The 20,776-nt window shown below is 44.1% G+C and overlaps 1 protein-coding gene across 4 annotated transcripts in view; it reads left to right on the forward strand.

Moving 5' to 3' along the window:
• The window catches only part of SPTBN1 (spectrin beta, non-erythrocytic 1), a 199,863-nt gene that overhangs the window by 168,992 nt on the left and 10,095 nt on the right, over positions 1–20,776 (forward strand). For 3 of the 4 annotated variants that reach the window (XM_023251677.2, XM_023251678.2, XM_023251679.2), the window contains 13 exons: positions 1,360–1,584; positions 2,057–2,146; positions 2,314–2,595; positions 3,240–3,370; positions 4,642–4,846; positions 5,229–5,603; positions 9,617–9,861; positions 11,074–11,212; positions 12,010–12,094; positions 13,646–13,842; positions 14,962–15,074; positions 15,761–15,824; positions 20,220–20,458. In XM_023251677.2, coding sequence (XP_023107445.1) covers positions 1,360–1,584; positions 2,057–2,146; positions 2,314–2,595; positions 3,240–3,370; positions 4,642–4,846; positions 5,229–5,603; positions 9,617–9,861; positions 11,074–11,212; positions 12,010–12,094; positions 13,646–13,842; positions 14,962–15,074; positions 15,761–15,824; positions 20,220–20,458 — 2,390 coding nt within the window. Of the gene's footprint in view, positions 1–1,359; positions 1,585–2,056; positions 2,147–2,313; positions 2,596–3,239; positions 3,371–4,641; positions 4,847–5,228; positions 5,604–9,616; positions 9,862–11,073; positions 11,213–12,009; positions 12,095–13,645; positions 13,843–14,961; positions 15,075–15,760; positions 17,302–20,219; positions 20,459–20,776 lie in introns of those variants that run through there. The other variant, XM_003983998.6, reaches the window with a different exon arrangement.

Here is a 20,776-nt window from a genome sequence, read left to right on the forward strand (position 1 = left end):
GGCGAGGCAGCCACATACTCGGGCCTCTTTCTGTTTCATTGCCATCATCCTTATAGCCCTAACTCACTACTGTGTTCTCAACCACCTGCCTTCTCTGTGAGGGGTTTTAACCCAGCATAGTGTTTGTCTTGACAGCGTCATGGGACATTTCCAGAATCAACTGGAAAGATACATATTAGTAGAAATATTGGGTGTCCGTGCATGGCAGTGCTTTTCTTTTTATCGTCATCATCTTAGTTGATGGATAGTATCACCATTTAATAGTTGAGTAAATATGCATTTCATTCAGTTCTGAGGTTTACACAGGGAAATCCTTTTCACATACTTTGCTCTATAACATCTAGTGGGTATGTATCAGTTATCTGAGTTGGTCAGGGTACTTTTTGGATCATAAATTTTATTTATGTACTTGTTTTTTGGACGTCATGGTAGAGCATTCTAAAGGCGAATGAATTTACTTCACACTGGCAAGAAAACAGCTTCAGTGAGGTTGAGGAAAAGCAGGTTGGTGGCAGAAGCTTCCAGTGGCTTCCCTGGCTTGCTTTGCCTTGTGCAGCCAAGTCCCCAGCCCAATGGTTCTGCTTTGAACCAGTCAATGTGGAAGTGTCTTTGCTGAGTGCTGAAGCCTGTTTCTTCAGAGTGATCCCCACCCTTCCCTTTGCTAACTGATGCAGTTATTTGGCTACACTATTATGCATTAAGGAGCTTTGCTACAGGTAGTTTTTACTCATGGCTGTTTACTGCCTTACCTAAGAAAGGAGCCCATTTGTTCCCAGAGGGGACCCCCCTGTTTCTCAACCGTTAGCGTATGGTATTCCCAGTGTGTCGTTCCCTGACTGAGACTCCTCTGCTTTCACTTTGGCTCATTCTCCTCATGTAGATAAGCAGTTAGTATGTTTTCACCTGCTGATCCAGTATTTAAGAAAAAGAATAATCAGCCTCCTGATTGAAGAAATTGAGAGATGATGATGACATTAGCTATTCCTTTTGCCTAAAAGAACTGGAACCTTAAGTTCCATTACCTTTTCCTGATGGTTAAATGGGTTTCCAGCACCGTTATGGCATCTGAACAAGCAGATGAAGACTGTCCTTTCCCGTAATTAATTCTTGTTTCTCTTGTCATTTGCCTTCTGAATTCCTGGATAAACTCGAGTGTTGTTCCTGAGTTTAAAAATCCTGGGAAGGGATTAATGATTGTTTCATAGATGTTAAGAATCCTTTCTTGGGCTCTCCATTATATAAATTAATATTCGGTCTTCCATTTTGGCCAGTGCTCAAAACAAACATTTTATAGGACTGTGGACTGTGTGTGTTTTCCCTTGTCTCCGGTGTGACAGTTGGTCTGTTTTCTGTTCTCAGATGCTGGAGAACCAGATGGAGGTGCGGAAGAAGGAGATCGAGGAGCTCCAGAGCCAGGCCCAGGCCCTGAGTCAGGAGGGGAAGAGCACTGACGAGGTGGACAGCAAGCGCCTCACTGTGCAGACCAAGTTCATGGAACTGCTGGAGCCCTTGAATGAAAGAAAGCATAATCTGCTGGCCTCTAAAGAGATCCATCAGTTCAACAGGGATGTGGAGGATGAGATTGTAAGTAGACCATCACTATGCAAGGGGCTTTTCCATAAACTTCCTTACCTGTCCTGCCTTAATTAGGACATTCTTGCTTCTTTGTTAGACTCACTTTGGGCTGCATTGGTGAGTTGGGCTATGAAAGCCCATGCTTTTATATATTCATACAAAATGCAACTCTACTGTTCTCTTTGACATTCTAAAGATGTTCTAGGCTTTTACTGCCCCTAGAATAGTAGTTTTAAAAATAAATTAAGGGTGAGGACTCGAGGGGATCCAGCAGTGAGGATGAAGTAAGCTTTGAAAGACTAGCCCTCACCTTGTACTGGGCAAGAAGGGCAGGCTCCTCGGGCAGCCCTTCCCAGTGGGATCGAATACGCCTTCTCTCTCAAGCTGGCCTCCCTGCTAATCTTCTATTGCACTTTTGTTTGCATCAAGTATTTGTTCTTTTTGAGTGGTCCTGACCATCTAAATTTGTAATTTTTTCCAGTTGTGGGTTGGAGAGAGGATGCCTTTGGCAACTTCCACAGATCATGGCCACAACCTCCAGACTGTGCAGCTGTTAATAAAGAAAAATCAGGTAAGCATTTCTGCTTGGGCTAGCTCAGTCTGATAAATAATTGCTCCAAATTACAGAGCAGAGAATGTGTGAGAGCTTTGAAGGTTCACTATTTCCCCTTGGCCCTCATGAAACAGCCTGCCATTGCGGCTCAGCAAGCCTTTTTTGTGTGTTCCCCGTTCCCACAGACCCTCCAGAAAGAAATCCAGGGGCACCAGCCTCGCATTGATGACATCTTTGAGAGGAGCCAGAACATTGTCACCGACAGCAGCAGCCTCAACGCCGAAGCCATTCGACGGAGGCTCGCTGACCTCAAGGAGCTATGGGGTCTCCTCATTGAGGAGACCGAGAAGCGCCACAGGCGGCTTGAGGAGGCGCACAGGGCCCAGCAGTACTACTTCGATGCTGCTGAGGCTGAGGCATGGATGAGTGAGCAAGAGCTGTACATGATGTCTGAGGAGAAGGCCAAGGTGAGAGACGTTTCCAGCTTTTCCCTAAGAGCCTCCATCTCAGACCCCGAGCTTGTTTTCTGCCGGTGGCTGTGTCTTTGTGAAACATTTCATTGTTGCCTTCAAGTGTCACAGGTGGGAGGGCACCACATGCATTAAGGTGGCTGGAATCTGGCTATTTCCTCTTGACACAGAATCTTCTTGTGTGAGTCCTGACATGTCATTAAGACTGAGTTTCTCTTCTCGTTTTTTCCTTCTTTTTTTTTTTAAATAGATATTTGCTAGAGTCCTTTTTGCTCTCTTTAATTAATAGAATCACCTAAACTTTACAAGATGCTTTTAAGACAATTTGAAAGTTTTTAGAGTTCCAAGATGCAGTCATCTACACAGGTGTTAGACTGTGAGGAGTCTCAGCCAGCCAGGATACACTTGGTTTCCTGGGCTTTACCCTGTACCTCAGAGGGGTCTCACTCATTCTGTGTGATCCTCGTGTTCGTCTTTCACAGAGGCCTCCCACGTGCATACAGTCCAGTTCATATTGATGCTCCTTATGGTTTTGTTCTTTCTGATGATTCTTCCTTCCACCCATGATGCAGTCAGCTGGTCTTGCCTTAAGGTGGTGTCAGTCAGAGGGGGCGACTGTGGTTGTGACCCCATCTTTGCAGGATGAGCAGAGCGCCGTCTCCATGTTGAAGAAGCACCAGATTCTGGAACAAGCCGTGGAGGACTATGCAGAGACCGTGCATCAGCTCTCTAAGACCAGCCGGGCCCTGGTGGCTGACAGCCATCCGGAAAGGTGAGTACTATTTTATCAAGAGATTGGCCTATTGGTTCTTCCCAGCGAGGGTCTCTTATTCTGTCCCAATGCCAAAGGAAATGGATGACAGCATTGAGTAACTGGTGATGTAGGTCTTTGGGAAGCATTTTTAAAATAGACCCAACAGGTCTGTGCTGAATGGGAAGGGTGAACTATTATTACATTAGGAAATTGCTCTTGTGGTTTAAATATCTCTTGTGAGCCTAGGCCCTCTTGAAAAATTATTGGTGTCATGAGGCAAAACTACAAATTGATTTGCATAGATACAAGTTATCAAAACCTACCCTTGGGTTGAAAGTCATCCAGTTTAGGAAAATGATGAGCTTGAGCAGGAGCGGTGAACAAGAATGCACAGACCTGTAAAATAATTGAGCTCCCACAAAGAGCAGGATGATACCGCTTCCTCACTCTTGCATGTCAAGTCCTTCAAGCACGTTGGGAATTACAGAAGATATGTGTGTGGTACTTGCCAATTTTATACCATGTTCACAGGTTGACTTTAATGGCAGTTATCTTAGGCTTGCTATGTAACTGCCTTCGTAACTCAGGAAGAGAATCGGCTTTGTGTGGTAACTAAGGCAGGTTGAAGATGCAGTCAGTGGTGGCTGTGTTGGTGTAGGGGGTCCTTCATGTATTCATGATAGAAGTCCCAGGAAAGTGGCCTTCCTAGTCTCTAGGGACCGGCATCAAGAAGTCCTTGTCTCTTTGATTTCCTGTTACAAGACAGTCATGGAGGGGGGAGGGGGCAGGGGGGCAGGGAGCTGGAGGGAGGGGCATGCAGTACTCCCATGACCCACTTGACAGGAGTGGCAGGGGAGAGCATACACCCCAGAGAAGGTGGAGGTGTGTGCCAGACAGGGTTATCTTTTGTCCCTTAAGTAGCATGGTTCTTGAGAGAGGAAGATAGCTCCTGGATTTTTCATTAACTTGTAATGTCAAAGGAAATCCTGACTTAACAGAGCCAGCAGTGCAGAGAGTTAGGGTTTCTCCTCCTCGCCACCTCCCCCAGTCATCACAGGATGGCCATCAGCCTTAATTACTGTTTTTTTTTTTTTTTTATGTGTTGGCTCTTCATTACTCGTCAAATTTCAGAGTTTTATTTTTTAGGCCAAATAGGTGAATCGGAAGTTTCCTTTGAGAAATTTTATGTAAGATGTTTTCTTGGCATTTTCCCTTCACTTGTTTTCTCCCTGAAGAAAATTTGACATTTAAGGTCCTTTACCTGTTGCCCCTCCCACCCCCGTTTCCAGTGAGCGCATCAGCATGCGGCAGTCCAAAGTGGACAAGCTGTACGCGGGTCTGAAAGACCTGGCCGAAGAGCGGAGGGGCAAGCTGGACGAGAGGCACAGGCTCTTCCAGCTCAACCGGGAGGTGGACGACCTGGAGCAGTGGATCGCTGAGAGGGAGGTGGTCGCAGGGTCGCATGAGTTGGGGCAGGACTACGAGCATGTCACGGCAAGTACCCTGGGCAGAGCAGGGGTGGCCATGCAGGGTGCACTGGGCAGGGGTGCTTGCTTGACTCCTTATCTGTGAGCACATTGGACACCCTGGACTCAGATCAGGGGTCACGGGGTTTAGTTCCAGCTCAGCTTTTTATTGCCAGGCAAACTCTGACTTAGCTTGTCTGACCTCTCCATGCCTTTCTCCAGTAGTGAAAGGAGATGGAGCCAGGGCCTTGCTCTGCGACAGAGGGCAGGAAGGAAGCCTGATTTGAGTTTTAGAGCTAAGACCTGTGACATCACGCATATTGTTTCTTTCCAAAGGACATTCATGTGATCAAGAAATAAAATGTTCATAGTAGTCTTACCGATTTTCTTCGTGCTTATTCCTGTTTCAGATGTTACAAGAACGATTCCGGGAATTTGCCAGAGACACAGGGAACATTGGACAGGAGCGTGTGGACACAGTCAATCACATGGCAGATGAGCTCATCAACTCTGGTCATTCGGATGCCGCCACCATCGCCGAGTGGAAGGATGGGCTCAACGAAGCCTGGGCTGACCTCCTGGAGCTCATCGACACGAGAACACAGATTCTCGCCGCCTCTTATGAACTGCACAAGTTTTACCATGATGCCAAGGAGATCTTTGGGCGCATACAGGACAAACACAAGAAACTCCCCGAGGAGCTTGGGAGAGATCAGAACACAGTGGAGACCTTACAGAGAATGCACACCACGTTTGAGCATGACATCCAGGCTCTGGGCACTCAGGTGGGTTAGGGAGATGCCCATGGGTGGTGGGGAGCATCTTTGTGCATCACTAAGGATCTCTCTCCATTCCTTGGCTCCTCAAAACATGCGTCAAAGAATTGCCCAAATTAAACACACACACCTCTACACACACATTGTTATAATGCTCCATTTAGGAGAATTCAGTCCATAAAATTCTCAGTTTGACACATGTACAGACATTATTAAGTGAATATCCCCACAATTAAAATAAACAAACCAGATGCACCTGCAAACATTTGCAAGTTATAGACCTTCTCAGCAAGAATTAGTACTATGTTAGTGTATTCACCCAGAATAATTTCTAAAATAATATCTTATTATTTTCCATCCATCAGGGTCTGAGTTATATGTCTGGAAAGAGGGAAAACAAGAGTCTAATGCTTTAATATGCCTGGTCTCCCCACTGCCCCTGTCTGAAATGCCTAACACCAAGACTTTCTTTAAAAGATGTTTGACAAAGTGGTAACAGTATAGCAGTAAGAACTTATAGTATAATCATGCTTTAGTTCCCTCTCTAATCTCTGCACAGTGTCTTGTTCAGTCTTCTGACTTTTAGATGAAAAATAAATTGTATCTTTTTCTCCTAAACTTCATAGTTCTAAAAAAGAAGGCAGTTCTATTAAAGATACCAGCCCAGAGTAGATTAGGAGTTTTGTTCTTGTCTGTTAAGAGCACGTTGGTAATCCAGGGCATGGATCGGCTAACTTCTTCCATAGAAGCGCAGATGGTAAATATTTTCAGCTTTGTGGGATACATGGTCCCTGTTGCAAATACTCAGCGTGGCTATTGTAGCATAGGCTGCTCTAGACAATACGAAAATGAAGGAGCATGACTGCGTACCAGTGAATCTTTATTTCTGAAAACACATGGTCAAAATTTGACTATGGGCTTGACCCCTATCCAGTGCCATTGTCCTTACCATTCTTTGGTCTGCTTTCGGGTTTTCTCTGGAGGAACCACCTTTACCACCATTGTCTTCTCACCTACTAGAAACAGATCACAGTTGGGGTTGTGCATGGGGCTCCATGTATATTAAGTGACTTTAGCTTTTCCACCAAGGAGATAGAACGTATTGAGGAAATATTTGAAAATAGGTACATGGAGTGGCCGAGGGTCTGTATGAAGCAGAATTTAGGAGGGTCTACCATGTACCTTAAGCGTTTCCAATCTTTCCTTCAGAGCTGGAGGACTCCCCAGCTCTGTGACAACTTGTCAGCTTCACATTCAGAGGCTTTCATTGCACATGAGGTCCTGGAGCACCACGTGAATGAATGAGGATCCATAACAATGCAGTCTCACCTGTGTTTGGAGTAAGGCCCCCCGTAGAGGGGCAGATGCTAGTTTGAACCGGGCCTGCTGCTCTGTATCACTGCAAGTTTAATTTACCTCTCTAGGCTTCCATTCCCTAATGCTTTGAGGATTGAGATGTTGTTTGCAAAAGATACGTCCCTGTGAGAGCTCTGTAAGTGTTCTCTGACTGGGAGAACCTCTGAGATCCCTAGAGGCAGAGCTAGAACACATCTTACCAACAGGAGGTCTTTCCTCTGTACCTGTAAAAATCACTTAGTTTTAGAACTTCAGCAGACCCCAGAGATGATGGAGTTGCTCTCTTATTTTCTTCATTAAATCCCTTCACCTTGTGAGACTCAGACTGATGAGGGTGCCCATCTCATCTTGAGGGTGGACAGGAGTACACTCCCTTGAGTCTTGAGAGTCTCCACCTCACGATACCTGCTGGATGAGGCCATTTGCATTTCTAATAGTACGCATGCCCCTTCTGCAAATGTCGACCCAATCCAGTTTATTGTAACAGAATCAGAATAGAGGGAAGGCACTTGGTGCAGGCTCCCAGAAGCCATTGGTGTTTCTTTCCTGGCCCTTTAACCCTCACACCGGCCCACTCCATTCTGCACTGGAGCCTTAGGACATTTGCATGCAGTGGTGGTCTTCAGTGTCTTCTTAAAGCAGTGGTTCATTTGTGTGGGAATTTTCACTTTTGCCATCCCTCCTCCACCTTGTTTTTTGTTCGCTTGGTTGGTTTTGGATTGTTTTGTTTTAAAACAGCCAGAGGCACAGGAAGAGATTTTGGGTTTTTGTTTGGGCTTTTTTAACTGTAGGGAAAGATTTGGTTAGTTATATAGGAAATTAGCTTTTCAATAATTTCTTAGGAACTTGCTCATTGTAATTTGAATTATACCTGAGCCATAATTGTAGATTTGCAGAAGTCAGGATATGAAAATCAGATCATCAGGGAAAACAAACTTCACTGAATCTTTTGTAGAAATTTGTTTTCCTTAACCTCCCACCACCTAAAGTCCTTTTGTGTGGTCCGGGTCAGTATCTTCCTCCCTGAAAGCCCCAGTGTTGTCCATCCCTGCTCCTTTTCTCCCCACATACATCCCCAGGTGATACTTACCGGCATACTCCCCTCACAGACCTCTAAAGGCTCCTGCAGTCCTGGATGACAGTTGTCTGCGAACTTTGATTACATAGCCTCAGTAAATAAAGATTGAATGTCTATTCCCCCATATGTATGTATTTTTAATTAGATGTTGTATGCAGTACAGCACTACTAATGTGTAAGAGAAAAATCTACTTTCTCTTGTAAAAGCCTATCTCCATTCCATCCCCTCCTCAAAAGAAGGTGAAAGCTGATCCTTGTTTTCCCCCTTTATCACATAGAAAGTAGATTTTAGGTGCACTGTCTGCACTTTGCTTTTTTGATAGAGCCATCATTCTGGAACACTTTTCATGTGTATGTAGGGCCTTTACTCATTCTTTTTCATGACTCTGGAAGAGCCTTATTAATGCAACCGGATTCTCACTGATGAACATTTATTTTCAGTCTTAGGCTTTTGCAGACACTACTACAATGAATGATGTATATTTCATTTCCTAAATGTGCATAACTCTATCCAGGATAAATTCCCCAAAGTGGACTCATATATCAGAAGGCACCTATGTTTGTAATTTTGATACATACTGCCCATGCCTTCTGCAGGAGCTGTAGACCGTTGTCCTATCATTCGTGAATCAGCTCACTGGCAGAGACATCATCAGACTTGAATTTTTGCCAACTAATAGATGACAAATTCTAGTATCTCCATGGAGCATCTTTTCCTAATACCCATTTGCATTTCTTGTTCTGCAAAGTTTTTATTGAAATACGGCTGGTGAAAATTTCACCTTCTTAGACATCATCAGTCAGCTTTTTTTTTTTTTTTTTTTTTAATTAATTTTGAGAGGGAGAGAGTGTGAGCAGGATAGGGGCAAAGAGAAAGGGAGAGATAGAATCCCAAGTAGGCTCCACTCTGTCAGTACAGAGCCCAGTGTGGCTTGATCTCACAAACTGTGAGATCATGGCCTGAGCCAAAATCAAGAGTCAGATTCTTAGCGCACTGAGCCACCCAGGTGCCCCTGCATCGGTCAATTTTTTGAGCTATGTTAGATTCTGTATTTTTGTTTTTCAAGTTGAACTGTCACATGTGAGCACTCTTACAGATAATTCATACGTTGTTTTCATGAGCAACATCACATAATAATGGAAAACTTGTTTTCAAAGTGAATTCTTCATGGCAGTTCCTGTTTCATGATAAAAGTACCATCTGTACGCTGCAGGAACAGATTACATGCTAATTTGTTTTTTTACTATATTTGAGTATGTACCTTGTGCTTTCTGTACTGTCTTTACATCCCAGACTACCTCCAGTAGACCTAACCAAGGTGTCCTGCCCAGAGACAGTCCTGTAGTATTTCACTGTCTCACCGTTTACGCTGAACTCAATAATCTAGTCCAGTACATTTATAGTGAACTTGATTTTTCCAATGTAGGTGAAATTGTGAGCCTGTTGGGATGCAGGGCCCTGTTTTGACTTGGTGGTCCCATTAGTGGGCAGGCAGAACAGCATGTGGTGTGCATGAAGGGAGCAGTGGGGCAATGGAGAGAAGGCCCACCTGTCTGATCTGGCTCATTCCCCACTGTGGCTTTGCAGGTCAGGCAGCTGCAGGAGGATGCGGCCCGTCTACAGGCAGCCTACGCGGGTGACAAGGCTGACGACATCCAGAAGCGGGAGAATGAGGTCCTGGAAGCCTGGAAGTCCCTGCTGGATGCCTGTGAGGGCCGCAGGGTGCGGCTGGTGGACACGGGGGACAAGTTCCGCTTCTTCAGCATGGTACGAGACCTCATGCTGTGGATGGAAGACGTCATCCGGCAGATTGAAGCCCAGGAGAAGCCAAGGTAACCTTCGTGGCCTCTTGGGTGGGAGGAGAACCAGGGACCTCTGTGGAGAGCTTCAAGGCCAGAACAGGATTGGTGGCAGTTTGGGACAGCTTCCATTGCTTTAGCTGTCTCTAGCACACAGTTGCCAGGGAAACAGGGCACAGTATTTTCAAGCCCTCTATATGTCCCCATCCCCATGCTCCACACTCACTGCTGCCTTCCTGCTCTCTCTGGGCCTCATGCTTCAAGCAGCCATATGCCTTGGGCATGACTAGCTCTACTTCATCATTGGAATGAGATGGCTTTTTTTTGAGTTCTTTTTCTGTATCTGTTAGATTCAAAACCACTCTATCCCTTTTCATACATGTTACAAAAGATGTCTCTTATTCCTTACCATCTGCTTAAATGGCATCTTGAGATGATTATTTAATATTTGTTTGGGATCTTCTCTTTGGCCATGTTTGATGCAAAGCAGTGAAGAGAAGCTAATAGATGAACAGGCAGGTATATGCACAACTCCAGTGGACCCCTGCCAGCCCCACCCCCCAGTGTAATAGAGAAGAAATATTCTTATTACTGTGTATGTATATATACATATATATATATACACATATATATATACATGTATATACATATATATATACACGTATATATATACATATATATATATATGTATGTATGTGTGTGTGTGTGTGTGTGTGTGTGTGTGTATATATATGTATTTCCCAGATCAGGACTTTAGGTTTTGACCCATGAGAAGTTCTCACAGGTCTACAGTTGTTGATTTCTAAGCTGGTTCCAGCTCTGGGTACCTCTTTATGTCTCTGAATTAGGAGAGGATATATCTGCTGCTCTGAACATGTCCTGAACCTTTGGCACTAACCCATTAAGGTACAAAAGTTTGAACAGAAATCCAGTGGTTTTCCTGGCACCTGCCTGGAAACCTTTTTGAATTACTCAGGTGCTCACACACACACACACACACACAGATGAGAGAAACCTTATTCTAAATGTTAGGTTTTTATCACTGGCCCTGAATTAGTCCATTATTATGCTTTAACTCAGTGACCCAGCCTAAGCTCAGACTGTAAATCAGACCTGAAAGTCATATTGTACCATTGTATATTGTGCTAGTGAACAGTTCCTTGAAATTGATGACGTATTTTGAAACCTGCACATTTATTTGGAAAACTTGATCTCCTAAAGGAGGTATTATTTGTCTAATTTTAGGGATGTATCATCTGTTGAACTATTAATGAATAATCATCAAGGTATCAAAGCTGAAATCGATGCTCGTAATGACAGCTTTACAACTTGCATTGAACTTGGGAAATCCCTACTGGCGAGGAAGCACTATGCATCTGAGGAGGTAGGACAGCTGTTTGCTTTAGGGCCCTGGGGTGAGTGCAGCTGGTGTTAAGACATGAGATAACTTTCTTTTGTGAGTGTGTATGTATGTGTATATGCATGTACACACACACAGAGAAATATATATGTGCATTCATACATAGATATGCTTACATGTATTTCAAACTTCCTTGCTGCTCTCCTGTGTGTGTGGTATAGTTACACAAGAAGACTCTAGGCCCAGAGCCAATGAGTCTGGCACAGAAGACAATTTCTGAGGGCCCCAGGTTGGAGTTCCATCCTCTGTCACCTCCTCCATCAGTACTCACCCTGGGTGCCACTCCTTATCTGTCACATGTCCTCTAGGTCAGCTTGCTGTTAGCGGAAGGTTGCTAATTCCAGTTAGAATGATGGTAATACAGGGGTAAATGATGAGTCAGCATGTGTGACCCACTTGATGAAAGGTTAGGTTGTTCTCTCAAAGAAGTCAGGGCTTTGCACCTCTCACTGTCCCCCTCTTCCTGAGTGTGTTTACCCTCCGGAGCTCCAGAATCTGGAGAGGGCTCAGTGCATTGTTGGCCTCCTCATGATAGCAGCTTTGGGTGGAGCCCAGCCTTCGTCTCAGTCCCTTCTGGAAGGCACATTGTCATGTTTTTCTCTCCAGTACACAAATTAACTGAGTAGTCCTTAGATACTCCCTGGCTTAGTAGTGGTCTCTACAGAAAATGTATTTTCTTCTTTGAAGTGGCCCATCAAGGGGAGGTTAGGAGGATGTGGTACAATCTGTTAAGCTGTCCCTGTTGTCCTTCTTTTCTCAAGATCAAGGAAAAGCTATTGCAGTTGACGGAAAAGAGAAAAGAAATGATTGACAAGTGGGAAGACCGATGGGAATGGTTAAGACTGAGTAAGGACATACTTAATTTTTCCATTCTTTTTGGGTGTCCGTTGAAAGCATGCAAGTTTAGTTTCCTGTTTTAATTGATTTGATGTGATGTTATCAGTTAATGATTTCTGGAGTTCTAAATACTTCTTCTTTAATGCCTTATTTCACCATTTCATGCTAAATATTTTTAAGTAGTTCCCTGTTCCCTGGGGTGTATTTATTACTGTTTATCCCATGATTGATCTCAGTGTTGTAAATGGGATTTGGGTGTTCTTTAGGAACAGACTGGAAATGACAACTCAGTATCCCTCTAGAAGAGTGCAGATTGAAGTCCCTTCCTCCTCCAGTTATCTTTAAGAGGAATTATTACTGCAGTCAAGAAGGTAGAGAGTTGGCCAGATTACCTCTTATATCTGGTGTTCTTAGAAGAAGGTTGGTAACTTAACAAACGCAACCAACTATAAAGGTTTTGCAGTGAGCTAGGCATTATTTTAAGTGTTTTATATATTTTTCTGCATTTATTCAAGTGAACCTCTGAGGTAGATTGTAATTTTCATCTGATTTTATAAAGGAATATGTGAGCTACCACAGAGTTTATAACATAGAGTATTGGGAATAGCATTTAATAATAGGTATGAACACTGAAGGTAGCCCAGCTCAAGCATTATTTGCCATACTTTGCCATTCTGCATGTGTGGGGCTCTGGGCTCTGTTCATGTACTAGAACCCCATTCTCAGACACCAAGGGTGCTCACTAGAAACAGAACCCAGGAGGCCTTTTGTAAAATGTGTATAAAATACCAAATGAAGGCACGTTACCCTTTGGGCTAGAGCCCTCTTTTGGAAAAGAAGTTCTGCTCTTGAACATTCTTTGGATGAGAATTTGGTCTATATGTTTTGAGAATGAGGAAAGCAGAAGCCTTAGCCCATATTGTCCCCACTTTCCAGAGTACTCCCCATATCCTTTCCTCCCTCTCAGCCCCTCAAAATAAAACTTATAACTACCATCCCAGAAAGGTTGGTTGATGAATGCCTGCTTCATCAGCCTAGTCTTTGTGCGTAGACTGAATTCCTTCAGGGCTCTGAGGCTTGTCTCACTGGTGTAGGGCTGAGTGAGTAGAGCATACCTTCTAGGCCTGCACTATTCTCTGTCCAATGTGGTAGCTGCCATCCACAAGTGACTCTTGAGAGCTTGAAATGGAGCTGGTCCAAATTGAGAGGTGCTATAAGTATAAAATGTACATTGGATATCAAAGGCGTAAGGAAAAAACGTTACATCTCTCAATTTTTTTATACTGCTTATATGTTGAAATGATACTAGTTTGATATATTAGGCTGTCTAAAATATACTTCTTAATTTGACCCGCTTGTTACTAAATTTCATCAGTTTATTTTTTTATGTGGCTACTAGAAAAGTTAAAGTTGGATATGTCGGTCACATTACATTTTTGCTGGACAGCGCAGATTTAGACTATAGACTGGTTGTGTGGGCAGCTGCCACCAGAGGGCAGTGCCCTCCCTGATTGCCAGGTCACCCTGCTGGCCAGCACTCACTCTTGGTACTCTGTGCAGTTTTGGAGGTCCACCAGTTCTCACGGGACGCCAGTGTGGCCGAGGCCTGGCTGCTCGGACAAGAGCCATACCTATCCAGCCGAGAAATAGGCCAGAGTGTGGATGAGGTGGAGAAGCTCATCAAGCGCCACGAGGCTTTTGAAAAGTCTGCAGCAACCTGGGACGAGAGGTTCTCTGCCCTGGAAAGGCTGACAACGGTAAGTAACTGCTGGATGCCGGGGGTGCTTTGCTTGTTGGTTTCCATTGGCAGCTGCTTCTGTCTGCTCACCACCTAGACCAGAGAATTCATGTTATTGTTCTGTTTTTAGAAACAGTGAGGACCTTCCTGAAATGGTTGTTCTCTTGATCCAGGACCTGGGAGACTATCCAGGACAACTACTCCCTAAGTTACTCCTGGATACCTAGATTTGTGATCACTTTTACGATAGCTACCTGCCGGGGAATTGATTGAGTGGGCTTTGCTTTTCTCTTTTGGTCTGTTTTTCTTCTTATATCTCATGAAAGCTTTGCTTTGTAGGTGAGTTTGTTAGTCTTGCAGTTTTCTTCAGGTTTTCAGAATTAGAATTTCTGTCAAGTAATAGCTGGATCCCAAACCATTGAAAATTCTCTCCATTCCTGATCGTTTCTTCTGTCACCATTAAAATTAAAGCTTTACAATAGGGCTTACTCACTGGTATTTCCTCTCCTATGACACTTGTACTCCTGGTAGAAAGCTGATCCTTTATGGTGTACAAAAATGGTGTTCTTCCTGGTTTCTACAGGTCTGGGGACTTAAAACATACCTGCATACTTTGTGTCAAACGGAATACTTTTAGTATGTACATACTGCTTATGGAATGGCTTAGTTTCAATTAGACTACCCTGTGGCTTTTGTTTATGTGTTATTTGGGTTTGAGCTGAACACAAATGCCTACCACAGCACAAGAAGCCTCCTTGAGATTTATTGTAGCTCTGTGTCTGGTGTTTGAGCTCTGATGGGAATTAAACGTGGACGCTCACGCTCAAGTACTTTCTTCCTAAACGAAGTTGAAAGCTGCATAGTTGGTTTAGAAATTAAACCCCATGTCCCAGGGGACATGCAAACCCCATGGAGTAGGCCTGTGTGTCACGCAGATCTCTGTTTGCAGTAGTTTGGGGTTGTAGCTGCAGATCCTGTGATCCTAGTGCCATCTTGCTGGATGTTAGAGTTTCTGGTTGTCCAGCGTAATCCAGTGTGGAAAACTCAGACAGGAGGGCTTTCTGGGTTCCTCTAGAAGGCTTTCCTTAATTGGAGCAAAGTTTGGGGCTCTGCTGAACATTATTGTGTTCTCTCTCAGTTGGAGTTACTGGAAGTGCGCAGACAGCAAGAGGAAGAGGAGAGGAAGAGGCGGCCGCCCTCTCCTGAGCCGAGCACGAAGGCTTCTGAGGAGATGGAGTCCCAGCAGCAGTGGTGAGTCATGGGCAGACTGCCCTCCTCAAGTCTTAGTTTCAGTGTCAAGTGAGGTTTGGAGAGCATCTTTTTTAAGCTTGTGCTATGCTAGGCCTTGCCACATGCCCTTCCTCTTAATTCTGTAGAGTACTTAGAATCCGTGCAGTCACCCCAGGATGACATTGGAGAACAGGGACTTATCCACAGTCACATTGCTACTGTGTAGGCAGCAGAAGTGGAGCATGGACAGTGCTCACTCAACTGCCTGCACATGCACGCACAAACACACCCTCACTCAGAATTTCCATGTGACTAAATGGATGGAGTGAACCACCCAGATTTCAGGCCAGTGATTATGTGGTGATACTTTTTGAATGTCCTTCACGTAAAGAACAGAAATTATTGTCTATTTCTGAAAAGCTAATTATTGTGTTGTGGTAAGAGCCCCATGCCAACCCTGAATGCTGCCTTTATTGGGGAGAAAAAGCATGCCTGTGGTCTTATTCTCTACCTAGAGTTGGTTTGGAACACTTGGGAAGTTCTTAAAAAGAAATTACGTTATGTAAAAGGGGGTTGCGTATGTTTTTCTAAGAGAAAATCTATAATAAAGTTGACTGATGTTCTTCTCTCTCATCCTCTGTTTTTCTCCCTCTCCTCCCTCTCCCTCCCTTCCCTCCTCTGTCCTCCTTCCCCACTTTACCTAACAGGGATACCTCAAAAGGAGAGCAAGTTTCCCAGAACGGTTTGCCGACTGAACAGGGATCTCCACGGGTTAGTTACCGCTCTCAAACCTACCAAAACTACAAAAACTTTAATAGCAGACGGACAGCCAGTGACCAGCCGTGGTCTGGACTGTGAAGTTCACTACCATTTGTCAAGAACCACTCTTTCCAAATCCTGTTGGTTTGACCTTTTGGCTTCCACTTCACCCACAGTGTTAAAATTTTCCTTAATTCGTAGGCTTCCTTGGTTTCATATTTGTTTGCATTTAATTCATGTTTATTTGGGTCTTTTAATGATGGATGCTCAGTTGCCTTAAAGCAACATTCTTAATTTTTTGTTTATTTATTGTGAGCTTTTTACTTTATTAAGATTTTACAGCGAAAGCCTTACATGAGTAATTGAAATTAAATGAGATTACAGCAAAATGAAGAAGAAAACTAGAATCCGACAGGTATGACACATCCAGTTATACTAACAGGGTGCAATACTGCACTACACAGAGCCCCCTTTACAGATGTTATTAACCTGCAATAGTTGAATAGGAACTAGGAAGACTGGGATAAGAGGAAGGAGACTCTTAGTACTAAGATTAAAACTGTAAGTCACCTGTGTCACATTCCATGAAGGATGCCTTTATTCATTGAAAATGAGCAAGGAAGAAAAGGGGGGTGTGGTTGGATCTACTTGGGAAGCGCTATTAATTTTAGGTGCAGAATCTGAAATGATTTTGAGACCCTTGGATTATTTATTTTTCCAAATGAATTCCTCTCATTTTTTTCTGCCAAGACCTGAATTGAGACTTCTAGGCTTACTTGCAGCAAATAACGCAGCCAGCCTCAGGAGTGAAGTGCCTTTTGACCTCTGCCGCGCCCCCCACGTCTTGATCACTGTCGGCACCACCGTGACGCCCAACGTGGCGGGTGGCAGTGGCTCTCAGCATGTTTCGGAAGCCTGCCTCTCAGACTTCCAGGCCTCTTCATTCAGTTGATGACTTCAGGGTGTCAGACCGTTTAAGTTTTTCAAACAAACAGAACAGAAGCCTTTCTGGTTCACCCTGATTACTTGAACCATGAATGTGGTGGACCACCCCTAGGGAGCCGTTGGACACCGCTTGGCTTCAGGAGTAATTTTAGTGTCTGTGTAGACAAATTTCGTTGTATGTCTCATATGGATCTTCTCATTTATTTTTCATTTTCTCACGACCTTTTGTGGAGGTCTTCAGTAAGGAGTCTTTTAGGATGGCATTTATCAGACCACCAGCAGGGATTGAATATGTTTTAACATAAATTCTATTCCTTAGGAATAAAAGCTTATGAAAGAGGGGATTTCCTGGTACTGATAAAGACAGAACAGAACCAAATCCATACTACATCAAAGCCTTGTGAGACAGTCACTTGCTCATTTGCCATATTTAGATGTTAGTGAAATCAGAAACCTGTTTTGATATGTGTTTTCCATGAGTTAAGTCTGATTTGTCTTTTCATTTCATGATGCATGTCTTTTTTTTTTTCTTTTGTCAGGATAACATCATATAGCATCTTGTTTGTTTTTCCTTATTTCTATGTACATATCTATCTACTTGTAACTGTAGATGGGTATATAGATAGATGCCAAGCTTCTTATGTTCTGGGGGTAGTGTGCACCATTATTGGGTCTCTGCCTTAAACACACCAAAATTCATTTTAGAAAAAACTACTGCTTTATCTTTTGGTCATTAGGGAGCCCTGATGTGTGTTTCTGGCTCCAAATTCTGTGTGTCATTGATCTATATGTATATATGTGATGTTTCATATATATATATATATGTTTAAATTTTATATCATCTGGAATAACACCCAATTTTATGCTTTTTTGTATTCAGAAGACAAAAAAAGGAAAAAAAAACCACGTAAGCACAGAGAAGGAGTGCTATGATGTTTTTGGCATTTGTTCTCATGCCTATTTTTATCTAGATTTTTAAATTTGTAGCTTGCCAGAACAAATTTTTTATTATAATTGAAAAAAGAAAAGCCTTTTCATTCTTTTGAGTTGTGATGCAGAGACTCAAGTTAATGAACTTGAAAATAGTGTTGCTTCATGCACTTAGAAAACCAATCAGGTGTTTCTTGTGCTACTAGTTGTCACGTTGCATTTATGCTCATTCACCTCCTGATTTAAAGATCTCAGGTGTACCCAGCCACTAAAGCACTCTGGACTAATCGCTAAAGAGAAGCAATGTTGGGGGGTGGGGAGCGGGGGGGGGGGGGGGGGGGAGCGAGTCACATGTATGGTCATAGCGCTATGATTTGCTTTTGATGTTTGTCTCTAGTGATGTGTTGTCTGTTGGCATGCTTCAGCACATGTCCATTAAAATTCATTTTGTTCCTTTTATTTCCCTTGTTTTCTTGGTTTAGTGATTCATTTGCATAAACATTAATTATCTCTGCATACTGGTTTGGGGTTTTCTCTTTCCTTCTAACTCTAAAGAAAAAAATTTTTGCTGCAGAATTTCCCCCAGAAGAGGCTTCCCTGGCCTTCACCTACCTTGAAGTCTGACCAAATGCTATAAATGTTAGCCTTTTTTCAGCAAATGCTACTCCGTCCAGGTCACTGCTGTCACTAGCAGTTTTTAAGTCACAGCTGCAGCACTAATTTTTTTTAACCTGGTTTCTATACACACTAACCTTATGTTTCCCTGGACTCACCTGGCACAGGCCTTTCAGACCAAACTCACACTTCCTTCCCATCAGAAGTCTCCTGAAATTCCACACTAGAACAGATTTGTCAACTTCAAAATCCATTCACTTTCTTTGGACTCAGGGTTTTGTTTTTTGGTTGTTATTTCTCTTCCTGCATCTCTCCTTTAAAAGTGAAAGAAAAGAGAAATATTTAAATAGCCTGTCGCTCATAAGCACGCGTCTACAGGGTGTCACGAGACCAGGATAATCACACGTACACCCCCTCTCCCCATGTCTTCCTGCCCTAAGACTCCATTTTCCACATTGCTTTGTGGGTAAAGGGTTCCGGTCACAAACACCCTTAAATTGCAAAGCCTCTCGTCTCACCCTAAACCCTGATGGTGGCAGTGATAGTTTGTGTATGTGGAATAGAAACTCCTGACTCCCACCCAGCCACGTAGATAGAAGACCTGACTGAATGAGCGATCCAGTTCCTGAGAGTTGACATATCTGAGTGTTGAAGGCAGTGGTGGTCGTTCTACCATTTATCCTGCTGAGGTTGTTGCTGCTAACTTGTCATTTTGGTTCTGGGCAGCAGTGGTGGGGGACGTATCTAATGAACGTTGCCATTGACACCTCCATGTTTGTCCGTGTACAAGGGGTGCAGGTTGTCTGTAATCCACTAAAGCATCAGCCACACCCAGCTTTAGTAACTTGCTAATCCCATGCCCTGGGTGTACCCGCCGGGGGCCGCGACAGTTAATGGTACACAGTTGATGGTACACAGGCTGAAAGCGATAATGAACCGAGACCCTACTGCATTTCCAAAGCCGAAAAGCCCTGAGGGTTACAATATAAATGAGCTTGGGAAGGAACAGCTCCCGAAGACGTCTCCAGCCTGCCGGTCAGAGCCGCGGGAAGCCTGGCTGTGTCTGGGCTTTCTCGTCTCAGTGCAGCAAGGCACCGTGATCAACCAACACGTGATGGGGAAGGCCCTGGTTCTGTCTGTGTTTGGGGGTAAATAGCCGTGTGGTGTTGAGTGACTGTGATTGGCTTTTCCAGCTCCTTTAACACAAACTACAACCCACTCACGATACAACTCCGGCAGATGTGGTTAAATTGATGTTTGTTGACTTGCCTCATTTCCTTCCAGCTCTTAAGTTCCAAAATCTAACTGGGATGGTAGATGTGAAATGCATGATTGTCATCCTAATTTCTGCATGTGTTTATGATGATGTGTTGAGGGGTGGGGGAGGAGAGCCAGAGAGCATTTTCAGAAACCGGAGGTCTTTCCTTGTCTTACTCTGGGGGAATGCTGTGTAGTTCTGATAGAGTTGTCTGTCGACCTGTTTGTGAATGCCCTTTCGCTTCAACTTCCAGCTCTTCTGGTGACGTCCTTGGTTGTAAGGTGGCTGCTGTATAACGTCCACTCTCTCATATTTAATATGTGTGATTGTTCCTGTTGTCCTTTTGTTTTAAAGTAACCACAAGAGGAAATGATCTGAGTTCCATTAGAGAAAATGGATTGATCAGAGGAGCAGAGTGCAGTAAAACTCATCCTGGCATTTCGCTTTTCTCATCTTCCCATAAGCGGGCAGGCATTAATCCCTTCCCACCTTCTAATGTCCTTGGTGTCCAGCTGGCTTTGTGGGATGTTGCAATGGTTTTACTGTACTGCCTCGATCTGTGCCAGGCATTTATACACAGCCACGTGTGCGAGTCAGAGCGTATGTGGTCGCCCCTGTGGCTCACGGGGTTAGCTGAATGGCCTCTCCGCTGTCCCTAGATGGCAGAAGCGGTGGACACAAGCGAAATGGTCAACGGCGCCGCAGAGCAAAGAACAAGCTCAAAGGAGTCTAGCCCCATCCCCTCCCCCACGTCCGACCGCAAAGCCAAGACTGCCCTCCCGGCCCAGAGTGCCGCCACCTTGCCGGCCAGAACCCAGGAGACGCCTTCGGCCCAGATGGAAGGCTTCCTGAATCGGAAGCACGAGTGGGAGGCTCACAATAAGAAAGCCTCAAGCAGGTAACAGCAGCAAAGGCTAAGGCAGTAAGATGGGAAATCAGCCCATTAAAGAAAGAGGCATCCGCTTGCGTGTTGAATTGGGGGGACAGGGGGTTGCTTGTGAAGTCCATTTGTTCTTGGCTTCCTGGGCGTCACGTTTTTCTTAGGGCTGACATTGGAAGTTGGGAGGAGAGTGCTTATTACTCACTTAATAATAATAAGTGCTTCTTATTCACAGAAAGAAGGTTAGTTAAGTGTGCATAAGAATTGCAAAAAAGGGGCCTTCCTAGTACTTCCTGAGAAGGAATGTGCTACATGGAGGCTGGGGAATCTTCCTTA

This window comes from Felis catus, chromosome A3 (genome assembly GCF_018350175.1).
Source record: "Felis catus isolate Fca126 chromosome A3, F.catus_Fca126_mat1.0, whole genome shotgun sequence".
NCBI lineage: Eukaryota > Metazoa > Chordata > Mammalia > Carnivora > Felidae > Felis > Felis catus.